General features: G+C 38.6%; 1 protein-coding gene across 1 annotated transcript in view; it reads right to left on the bottom strand.

Moving 5' to 3' along the window:
* The window catches only part of hcn2b (hyperpolarization activated cyclic nucleotide-gated potassium channel 2b), a 35,959-nt gene that overhangs the window by 12,504 nt on the left and 10,802 nt on the right, over nt 1–12,653 (bottom strand). Inside the window, exon 4 of the mRNA XM_026305094.1 lies at nt 7,085–7,303. Coding sequence (XP_026160879.1) covers nt 7,085–7,303 — 219 coding nt within the window. The remainder of the gene's footprint in view (nt 1–7,084; nt 7,304–12,653) is intronic.

Here is a 12,653-nt window from a genome sequence, read left to right as displayed (position 1 = left end):
ATTTTTCTATTGGCAGTATCAGCTGTTTATTGTGTCACTTATTTTAATGAACAGCATAATGAAATTACATCACCAAAAACAATTTACTGTATCTTTTACTTTCTTACATAAACCAATTATAATCTCAATTATGTTCAGTCTTAATGAATTGTTCTGGTTTGTGTTTCAATTCAACTGAAAACCTTACAGGATTTTTCATCAGCCATCTTTTCTCATTTCTAACATATCCCAGACAATGACTGAGAAATTTCTTTCCAGATTATGAAAATGTTAAGACATAAAAGGAAATGACCCAAATATATTTGAAAAACACAGTAAAACAAAAAAGGACTAAAGCACACTCAATTAAACCTGACTAATTCCTCCTCATTTGTAAACAATACAGATGCAGTCGACTTTCAGACTATCCAGCTCATTCAGTCAAGAGTGGGGATAAACTGGGAGACTCCTATTAAGTGTTTCCTGCCTCAGGAGTCAGCGTGTGACAGTCTCAATTAACCTAAACTTCATCTTTCTCTCTCTCTGTCCTTCACTCCTTTAAAAGTGGCTTTTGAAAGAACTGACTTTTATTGACTTTCTCTTAGTCTCAGCATTAGACATAAATTAGTGACCATGTCACTCAAAGTCAGTAGGATGGGAGTGAGACTCAGATGGCCTTATCTACAGTGGCCCTGAGAGCTCAACGCACTGCAACTTAAGAAAACACTTGCAAATAAACAAACGGTGCAGCATTCTGAAAAAGAAAAAAACACAACACAACCAAATACAGAAACACCCTCAAATAGCAGGTTAACAAAAGTAACTTCATTTCAATGTCCGTCACTTTTTAGTGATACTAACTTAAGTTAATAGCAGATATCTAGTACCGGCATCAGCTAACCATTGTGGGTTGAAAAAATGAAATACATATGATTATTTATTTTAATTTTCCATTCCTGATATCTGCTCTTTTTTCAGTACATTTCTATATTTAGTTGTTTCTCCTTTTTGCAGCATACTTACTTACTTATGGCATCAAGATAAAATGATATATACCATTAAACCTGAAGAATATTGACTTGAATATTCAAGATAGTAAGTTTAAAAAGAGTTAACTTCCATATAGTTCCAGAAGTCTGTATATTTTGTTTTCAATTCTCCATTCAGGCAAATACATCAATGTCAGGTAGAGCTGCACTAATAATGCAGCAGTGTCTGAGATGCAGTTCAGGCTGGACTAAGATGCCTGTGCATCCGTTGCGTAAAAGTAACAAACCTATTACATTTACAAAATCCAATTGGTTCCTCTGTGACTGAGGACCAAGTTAACTGGGGGCTGACGCAGCACAGAGGATTTTTTTTACGAGACAAGGCTTCTGGGTATAATGCATGGCTCTCTCTGTAAGATGGCACAGAGGGAAGGGAGAAATTGATTTGGCTCTCCTATTAAAGGCCATGTCAATGAGGATCAGAGCTCATGATGCAGGAAGACAAAACATCTGTGTGCTTGTGTATATGATATATGATTGTAGGCTATAGCTCAGGTCATAGAGTGCAGACAGAGAGAAACACATGTACAAAACACAAATGCTGTATGTGCTCGCAAACTAAGTGTAGACTTTTAAAGTTGAATATCAAATAAGGCAAGAACATGTCAATATTTTCAGTTTAAATGGACACATTTTACTCTTCACATTTAACCTGCCTCAGGAAATGGTACTCATCTGAAAACAGTTAATAATAAGATAATGCCTATTGTCTCTGGAAGACCTTTCCAAAGTCTGAAAAATAACCATGATTGTGGTTGCTCTGTTTGTCTGGCCACAAACTTTACATTTGAACAACTTTGAAAGACCTAATCATTTAGCAGGCGGGGAGGGTTTCGTAAATTTTGCTAACCAGTTACGTCTTTTTGGTTAAATACTAGAAAGACTTAAAGATCGAAGCATCAGACTTTAGATCAGGCTTCAACGATTGTCCGGGTTTTAGGTGAGCAGTTCCTTAAGTCGCTATTTGACATGTCAATGCCCAGGGGATCAGTGCTCATCATCAGAAGCCCCAGAGGTCATTTCCCTCTCCTCTCACATCAGTTTGGACATGCTGCACTATTGCTCTTGAGAGGGAGGAGGTGATGGGAGAGGAGAATTAGGTGCGTAGTTACATAATGGCTAGTGCCCTGTGTCCATGTGCAGTGTCTGCTGGCAGATAGTGTATTGCCCAACAGCCAAGGGCATATGGACAGATGAAATGGGAGGCCTGGAGATGGGAAGTGTTGTGGAGAAACACTGGATGATGGCACCAGCCAACACCAATAAAAAAGGGGGATGACAATGGAACGTATAGCTGCTGCCACTGCCTTATTTTTACTGCTGAACTGTTTATAAAGATTGTGTGGACACCCACAGTCACTGTCGTCTACACCTCCACAAGTCAGCCCCTCTCAAACTGTGGCCCAACATGCCCATTTTTAAAGGTGCAGGGCCTTTAAAAATGGGCATGTTGGGCAAAAAAGTCTATATCATATATACAATTTTTTTTTTATATACTAAATATCCAAATGGAATTACTAACTGGTGTGATGCTGATAGGCTGACTGCACAGCACCACAGTTAGCTAAAAGTAGTGCTAAAAAATTTAAACAGCTAAGAGAGGATAAAATAGCAGATCAACAGTTTAAACAGTCAGCTAAAAGTTACAGGCAAATGTCATAATAGCTCAAAGTAATAACATAACATAATTAGTTAAAATAATTTGCTGAAAGTAATGGATAGGAAATAATTATCTAAATAGAATGAATAAACTGATATCTAGCCAAAAATATATGAATAGGAAAAAAAAGAAAACATAATGGATACAACTGAAATAATTAACAGTTGTAAATTGTAGCGTAAAGTAACAAGCCATCATTCATTAGAGCAGCTAAAGGTAACTGACATCTGACATAGCTAAAAGTACTTATGTATGATTGAAACAGTGGCACTGTAGCAGTGGGGATCATTGACATTTTAGCTGTATGAAAAATATTATAACCACATCCACTTTTGTGGTGTCAATTAAAATCTTTTCAAAAATCAACTGTAATGAGCACTTGGTACATGAAAGGTGATGTTGATGAAGGGGTGCTTGCATTAATCTGACAGGGATGTGGAGGTACAACATTACTGTTCTATGGTGCTTTGCATTAACATGCAACATCCCTCTCTTATCTCATTTATTATTCGTGTCTCTATTTATGCCTGTGAGACCTGCTAAACACACCACTAACCAAATAACATGTGTCACTTATGATAAAGCAGAAAAATACCAGAACCCTTTGTGTATCTCTTGAATAGTAAACAGCTAGACTCCACCTCTCTTCCTGGTCAGTGGGATCTTGCATGCTCTCCATAGGGAAGATACTTAGCGGCAGAGCTATTATGACATTTCTGTCTCAACAGTGAGCACAATGCTAACAGTTTACACTGGGTTATGTCAATAGAGTTCATGCTGTCTCTAGCATTTAAATTAGCTTATACAAAGAATCTGTTTTGTCAGAGAGGAAAGTTCCATCCCATAGCTCTGTATCCAGTCTGTTATCAGATGGCAGGACTTATTGCAGACTATAGTGCAGAACGGTTCAGTTCATTGTTAATGATGAACAAACAGTCATGGGGGAATGGAAGGTTGGATGTGTTGTCTTATTCCAGCAGGATATCACCAGTCTGCTTATTATTTCACTGTTGTGCATAACAGGAGAAGAGAAGAACGAGAGTGACAGCAGGAACTGGTTGTTAGATTACAGCTACATGTAACTGATACAAAGCAGCTCATATGCCCTTTCTCTCAATTTCCAGTGTCAGCTGCAAAACATTGTTGAGTTCGGAGCTCTTCATTGTTTCGATTGTGTAAAATACATCTGGTAACTTTTTCAGGTTCATCCTAATAAGCTACGATGGAGGAACGTTTCAAAAACAATGGCACAATTTTAGCTCAAAGTGGGAATGACCTTTACTAATCAATTGATTTGATTGAAATTAGTACTCTTTGACAGCTTAAGATTCTGTAGTAGAATGTAAAGTATTTTAGAAAAAAAAAAAACAATAATAAACACTTAAAAGACCTAGTAGTGTGTAGGCATGAATGTTTTGAATATGTGGTTAATTCTGTAAGAAATTAATGAGTGGTTATGTCTTTGATGTGTCTGGTGTGTCAATTGATAAATGTTCCATAAAGATATGCTGTAATAACAAGTTTTTCCATTGTGGTATGATTATGTTGGTCCTAGATTTCCAGTTTATGAGGATAGTTTTCTCGGTGACGGTTAGGGCCAAACTACAGGGAGTAGTTTCTTGTTAATTTGTTGGTCTGAGTCGATTGCTGAGGTGTCACCTAGTAAACAAAGTGTTGCTGATAGTGGGATGTGCAGCCCAGGAAAGTAGAGAGGGATCCTGAAACCTTTTTCGAGTTCTGCCCCACCGTCCAGCTGCCGTAGCCGGCCTGTGAGCACGTTCGCCGGGCATCTCTCTGTTACCACATGGTGGCGCTATGTCACTCTGTTATGTTTCACATATGTATATCATCATAGTCATTCTCAGTAATTAGAGAATAATGATTATAATTCAAACACTATTTCATCATATTTCAACATATAAAAAAAATGCTAACTACATGCCAACCATAAAATTACTGACATAAGGGGGCGCCATGGAGTCCCTAGGCCACAACCATGGCTTAGACTTTTTGTCGGTGCAGTAAATTTTGTGAATTTTGCATGTGTGAACCAGTTCAAAAATGGTCGGCAGCGGAAGACAAATAACAATATCAACAACAACAACAATAATTTTAATAATCCTTACAGAAACAACAGGGCTTCGCACCTCTGGTGCTCAGGCACTGAACACAACTCTTCATCAGACAAAGATCATTGAAGGCAAGCATTAAAACATAACTTAAATAATAACAGATAACTTCATGAGGAAAACACAATGAAGGTATAAAAATAGAACAGATCAAAAGGAAAGTAACTGCAAGATAAAATTAGATTTAAAAATGCATTGGGAAACAAGCACAAGGTTAAAAGTGGGCGAGATCAAAAGCAATTACATAAAAGCAAGTGTATGAAAGTGTAGTTTGCAAAGTGGACTTAAAAGATGTTGAATTAGCAAGGCTGGGTTGTTTGGGCAGGGCAGTCTGTTTGTGATGCTCATAAATCACACACAACTAAACAGTGACATCATTACAGCTTAAAGACCAGCAGAGCCCCTCCTAGGATTTGGTCTGCTCTAAACTCAACATCGTCAGGGACACTAATTGATATCATGACCTAGATAATAAAGCAAGATCACTATCTCTCCAACATGATGCACAACCAAGCCACAAAAGCCAAAAATTAAACACGATAAAGCTGTTGTTGTTGATTATGACTTAAAAAGGGAGAAGAAACCCTGACCACCTTTTACCAGAGGCTTCAACTAAACAAAGCTAGACCAATCACTCTGGTGTCTAGGTTGTGTGTCTGCATGCATGTATACAAATGACAGCACAAGATATGCCTACATCACTCAGGATCTGAGAAAGCTAATAAGATACAGAGCACCAGTGATACAGTGGCCTTATAAAGCAAAGCTTGCTCCCGTCCCTGGACTGCAGACACCCTAAGCTTTGATCTGCTGCTGTACGGGGAGACAGACGGGCTGAGGCCCAGCAAGCTGCAGCCACAAATATCGAACTAATAGAACAGATGCTGTTCCCTTTTCTGTTCATAACATGCGTAATATCCTTATTACATTACTGTAGAGAACAAGGGCTGTAGGCTAAATCACCTTCCCTTATATCATTTTGCTAGGTGCTATCTAGGTATGGGTCAGGTGGTCCTGTAGCTAACCCTGTAGTTTATATCACCAGTGATCTAAAGAAAGACTGCAGTGAAACCATTTGTCCACTGTTTTTTTTTTTTGTTTGTTTGTTTTATTTTGTTTTTTTTCTACTACTACTTATGGTACTAGGAAGCTGTACTATTTACTTAGTTTGAGTTTAAAGCGTTCACCCAAATTAATAAAAAACTTAATTTTTTTAATGGTGTTTAGCCATCCAAATAGGCATTTTGTCCATCTTTGAAAGTGTGTTTGTGTTGCTGTCATTTCTGAAAAATTAAATTCAATGCCAAAAAAGGTTCAGGTTTACCAAAGAATATTCTGATATTGAGAAATACACACTATAGGTTGTCACAGGTGATTTTTGTTACAGAGTCAGACGAGATGTGTCCCTTATTTCCACTCTCTATGCCAAGTGTCATACTCAATGCACAACTTGGAGTGGTATGGATCTTCTCATCTCACATCAACAAGAAAGCATTTTAGCATATTTCCTAAAAATGCAGAAATATTAAATGAACCCAAATGAAAATTATCAAGGCATCAACAGGGCTTTTATTTATCACGGGTTCATTGTGTAGCCCATTGTGCAATAGGCCCATAAAGAATTCAGTGGAGTTCATGAAGAACTATTTTCAGAGGCAAAAGAAACCAGGAGTCCTGCAGCGGTTGGTCTGACTCCCACAGAGCCCTGATCTCAGCAGTGTGAGGTCGATCTGGGATCATATGAAGAGACAGAAACACTGGGACAGACTGAATCTACAGAAGTACTGCAGCAGCTTCTCCAAGGTGCTGCAAAGTACCAGGAGTAACTGTGTGCAGGTCAAACCAGAGAGAACTGCTGCTGGTTTAAAGGCAAAGGGCAGTGCTGCAAATACTGATTAGATTTAGGTTTTGTTCCCTTTGCTGTGTTTTATATTGGTAAACTATTTATTTTATTTTATATTAAAAGCATCACCCAGGGTAATTTTGGTGCCTAAAACTTTTGACAGCGCTATGTATCAGGTGAGGCTGCTGAGGTTTCAGATGTACACCGATCCCAAATACTGGACAAATGAAACCCCAGGTATAGTGCATGCTCCTCTAGGGGTAAGAGAAATGTGTGTTTTGTGTTTTTTCATTTGATAATTTGGTTTAATAGATCATTAGTCTTCTGTCTTTTTCATAACTTAGTGTCAAAAATAACAGCTTCATTTCAAGGGGTAAACACCAGTGAGACAAGGAAGTGCAACAAAAATGAGCCTCAGTCTTACTTTTTCTTGGTACTGCCGTCTGGATGAGTCAAGAGACTGGATGAGTGCAGTTGCGTGGCCGATGAACATGGCATAACAGGTGGCTCCCACTATCATACTGAGCATGGTCAGCCAGATGTCCGACATGCTTTCTGGGGCTTGTCTTCCATATCCGATGCACAGCATATGGCTCATAGCCTTAAAGAGGGCAAAGGAGTAGAGCTCGCTCCACGAGTCATTCTGTAGGAAGAAAGATGGAGGGATGTTAAAGATTTAGACAGAATAAAGGAGGAAAATACAAAATATACTTAAGAGTATAAAAATGGAAATGAAGGTGCAGGGAGAAGGAGAAGGGTTATGCTGTCTGCTTGAATAGCTTCTTCGTGATTTCTGTTTTCATGCTACAGTGATTTTGACCCAATGACCTGAGCCTGATCTCGCTGTGCCATAAATGTCTGGCTCTGTTTTAAAAGGTAGACAGTTTGTGAAATTTTACACAAGTTAAAGTGTGACAGGGGAATAAGATGGCTAAAGAGTAAGACATTGCTGTTAAAGTATATGACTCTGTGTCTGGTGATTGTTTCAGGTTCGGTGGAGAGCCTAATCATTATCGCTGAGCAGTCTCGCCTTGTCTTTGACGAGCAGAAGGAGAAACAGAGAAGGCGAGTGTTAATGAGCAGCCCGTACATCTGCCTGCTCCAGTCTGCCTTTGATTGGTGCTCACACACTCAGTCAGCCCTAATTCTCCAATGTTAGACTCATTAAAAAGCCCTCCACAGGCACCGCTGAACCTCACATCCTCCCATGAAACAGCTGTGGTTCACACACTGTCCAGAGTTTACCACTAAATATGAGCATGGGTGTTTTTCTCTAAAACTCCTTCTGGGACAAGGAGTGTCCTCAGTCACTGATTGACTGGTTGGATTCTTGTCTGATTTGAATTTCATTTGACATTCAGATTTGGCTGATTTTGGAGGAGGTGGAAGAGGGCTGACTGGCATGGAGTTCTTAGTGTTTATATACATGATTAGAAGAACAAAACAGACAGAAGGTCAGATTTTAAGGACACTTAAGCCCATTAGAATAGGAAATATTTCCCACAAACCCTAGCAGAACATTTGAACACTCCTGCCTCATTTGGAGCCTCATCGCCATTGCCCTTGGTGGTGAACAGAGCTGAATCCCTGCTGTCAGCCATCAACACTCTGGCTACATTGCTAGAAGATAAACAGCACAAACCTGAGCACAAAAGTAAACACCTTTTTAAAAATGGCAACCTCTCCAAAAAAATCACATACATAAGACCCAAAGACAGAATGCCTCAGAATATCTAATGTCCTGTACAAAATGGGATATAAAATACTAATAATTTAAAAATGAGTACTAATTAATACAAGCGCTCCTGGGTTTGACCAGCAGACCATGCCCTCTACAAAATTAAGAAATACCCCTTAGCTTGTCTGTGATCCATATAACAACTCCTGCTGACTCACTACTGTCAAGTGCTATTGTAGCATCTATGAGCCATCATTACTATAGATCTGTGTCATTCCTTAGACCTATAACTTCTATAGGTCAGTGATAGATTACTCAGCTTGTATTTGACTTTTATTCGGACTGTGTGACTGTGAGTGTGGAGAGGCCCACAGATATAAATAAGCTCATGCTCTCCTGTTTTCCTAGAAATGTTTTTGGTCACGTCAAGGCCTACTTTGCATGTGAGGCTCCTGTTTCTGCTCTGATTTCCAAACATATTTATTCAGTGGGCAGGTACACCTAGTTAAAACTAATGCACATCTAAAAAGCAAAAACAAAGAGCAGTGTGCATTATGCAAACAACCTGATTTATTGTCATTAAAGCATTTAATAATAGTGTTAGTTAAAATGGATATACTATGCTATACTATACTATATACTATACTATGGATATACTAACTACATACAAAATGCAACACACTTTAAAGATGCTTGACATTGAGGGAATACACTTGTTTGCTTTTTTTTGCTCAAAGTGAGCTGAGGAGACTGGCATTGCCAATAGTAAGCTAAAGCTTGTTAGCTTATGTTAGCTTACGGAAACAGGCCAGGCCAGGCTCTTTCAAATGATAAGAAAAAGTGCCAACCAGCACCTCTCACTAATTATCATTACAGGCTCCACAGGTTGCTTGGCAACCCCTCTGTGATGACAGACTTCCAGGAAACAAACAAACAAGATGTAATGTGTTAGTGAGTTTCCAATTGGCTCTATGGAGTCTTTTTACTTTCAGACATAAGCTAGCTGTTCCCCCTGTTTCTTTTATTTAGGCTAAGCTACGCTAACCAGCAGCTGGCTGTAGATGATATTTAATGGGTGCTGAGTCTTGTATCACACTTCTTATTTACTGTAACTCTTAAAAAACAGTTTCTAAAAGCTTGAAGAATTTCTTTACATGCAACCATGAAAAAAGCTTAAAAACAGAGGCAACATATCAGCTGTAAGCAGTCAGTATGTGTTTGAGATAACAGCTGATTAAAATGGACCAAGTGTACAGCTGTCTCTTACTATTGAAAATTATAACCGTCAGAGTAACACAATAAAATAATTCTACACAGACCCCACCCTTTAGTGAGAGGGGAAAAAGAAAGAAAATTAGCTCTTGTGTTCATTTTGTTTGCCATCAGTCTTCACTGAGCAGCATGGATGATAGCTAATTGTACATAATACATTTAGGGAGGAACACGAAGGGAGTATGGGACATCTATGATGCATGATGGCGTAATTATAGAATAGTGAGTGTACGTGCATGCTGGCACACCCATCTGGGTTTACATGCTCTTCAACTCTCAGCTTGTATTAGAGAGAGAGAGAGAGAGTGTGTGTGTGTGTGTGTGTGTGTGTGTGTGTGTGTGTGTACGCGCCTTTCTGTGTTTGTGTGAACACGTTTTACCCTGATACCATTCTTGTGAGGACATTTTGTCCAGTCCTCACAACTTCAAATGTTTTTTTTGAAGGTTAAACATTCGTTTTAGGGTTAGGCATTCAGTTGTGATGATTAGGGTTAAGCATTCAGTTGTGATGATTAGGGTTAAGCATTCAGTTGTGATGATTAGGGTTAAGCATTCAGTTGTGATGATTAGGGTTAAGCATTCAGTTGTGATGATTAGGGTTGGGGTTAGGGCCTAGGGAATGTGGCTGTCCTCAAAACTAGACATATGACTGTATGTGTGTGGGTGTGTGTGTGTGTGTGTGTGCGTGTGTGTGTGCGCGTGTGTGTGTCCTAGCTCATGCCATTCATGCCGCCGAGCATGTGACAGGGTGCAGTCCCTCTCCGACAGTCTTAAACTGACATAAGGTTTGGTTTGTTTGAGAGGACTGACATTTAGATGACGTGCAGAATTTTAAAATGTAAACTGCCATAAAACAGTTTATTAGCAATGTTAAGATTCATTATTTAGAGTGAGTTCATTTGTGTATTTATTATTTAAAGCTAAATGGGTACAGAAAGTTGCAAGATGCTGACGGAATTACTTAATAAGGAATGTTGATAAATAGAATAGATTACAGAAAAGTAGATTTCTTTAGAATAGTATCTATGCCTCAACCTAATCTGGAGTGTGTGCTACATCTGAATAACAAACTAATGTTACTTTACATGTTTGAATCCGCAAATGAAATTTCCTCTTCTTCTCTTTCTCTAAGGCATTATTAGTATTATTATCTAATATTACTATTAGCTTTTAGTCAAAATTGTCAACTACTTTCTCTGAGTATAAATGGCAGCTTATTAAAAGGTTTTGGTTGAGCAAATACAGCACTTTTCTATTTGCTGAGGGATGGAGCTCATGTATAGCTGTAGCCACAGGATGCAGCTATAATTATAGTTTGTTTGGAGAGAAGTCATGCTACAAACAACATGAAATACAGTAATTACACAGAAAAATATTTGGTCCAGTGAGAAACAGAGGTGTTGGAAAATCAAAATACAATATACTATACTTAGACACAGCATTTAGCTTCAGCACGCTAATATGCTCACAATGACAGTGTTAACATGGTGAAATTTAGCAGGTGTAAATGTTTATAGTGTCCACCTTTTGATAATTATCAATGAACCACAAATATACACTGAGACCAGTAGGAATGTCATCAGTAATGAACAAAGTTTTGAACTGATTTTAGAAATACTGCAGGTGAAAATACTCTGATTAAAATACAAGCAGGAGCTCTTGTGTTGTAAATTAATAATTGAAGTGCTTTGTTTTAAGGCAGACTAGGTCTGCTAATTCCTGCGTAGCTATCTCTAATTAACTTCATCAGACATGGAATGGATACTTACAAATTATGTGACAGGATTTTAATTGATTTGTGAGACGGATTTGACACACAGATCACAGATTGCTGCTTAATAAGCTGTCATTATTGGGTCTGAGAACACTGGCTTTAATTGATATTTCTACTGTGACAGGTATCAAGAGGAAGAAATAGAACAGATTAGATGAAATTATCTGTTGGACCTACTAAAAACATTCCCGTCTCCTGTTGGAAGAAGATCTCCAACATTTACATTATTCATCCATCAATGAACTGTTACACAGAAAAGTAACAGCAGCAGCTCTCTGCAAATTTGTCATTTCAGTCCTCCCTCCTATACTTTGTTGTATTTATTGCATTTAAAAGTTAACTTCTTCCCTCTGTCAGAGGAAATCTCAAGGATCCAGTGACATTTGTTACCATTCAGTTCACTCTGCAATGTTATTCCTTACTATGTAAACAACTGAAAAGCTTCATCTCTTTTTGAGCTGACTACATTTTGCCTGCATGTTACCTGTGCTTTTAAGAGCTTTTTTGCACATTAAGCTCAAAGGTTTTCAACATTGGAAGCACTATACTGGAAAACACCACAGCTGTCATCTTTTTGCTCTCAGCAAAATTGAAAATTCAGTCATGCAGGGCAATTTTTTGCAGACAAGGTGTGCTTAGTAGTAACAACAACAGGCGCACTATTTTAATTAGGAATCATTTGAGTTTACTGGGAATTACCCATTTGCAGAGAAAGAACATGTTAAGTCTGACCTTCACGTCCACTAAGGGCTACACGTTCATGGACTTTGTCCTTCGAGGGATCCAGCCTCTGAACTGAGACAAAGCTGCTGATTTCAGACTGCTGTTAATGTGCAAACATACATCTGTACAATATGTCTTGGTGATGATGCTGTGGCCCTGTGACTCAAGCCCAAAGCATCGATTCTGCTATAATTATGGGAAGAATGAGGCAGGCCGTTGCTTGTAGTTATAATAATGAAGAAAACAATCTCTATTGCTTTTAAACTTTATCATTATGTGGTACATGAAAGGGTCTAGAAATTGTTTCCTGCATCAGGAGTCAAAAAATACACTAAGAGCGAATGTGGGTTGCTTCAAGATCTAAAGCCTGGTTGCAGAAAACTACATTCACTATATATCACTGCATAGATAAATGTGGTGAGAGAACCTTTCTTCTTAAAATGGGGTTGGTTTCACAAGGGCAAGTTGCCCCACAAATACTGCAGCTTTAACCGCTGTGAAACTATTTTCTTAGCTAGCGGCCACATGGTTTGACCTAGCAAAAGC

This window comes from Mastacembelus armatus, chromosome 4 (genome assembly GCF_900324485.2).
Source record: "Mastacembelus armatus chromosome 4, fMasArm1.2, whole genome shotgun sequence".
Lineage (NCBI taxonomy): Eukaryota > Metazoa > Chordata > Actinopteri > Synbranchiformes > Mastacembelidae > Mastacembelus > Mastacembelus armatus.
This window is presented reverse-complemented; position numbering and strand designations above follow the sequence as displayed.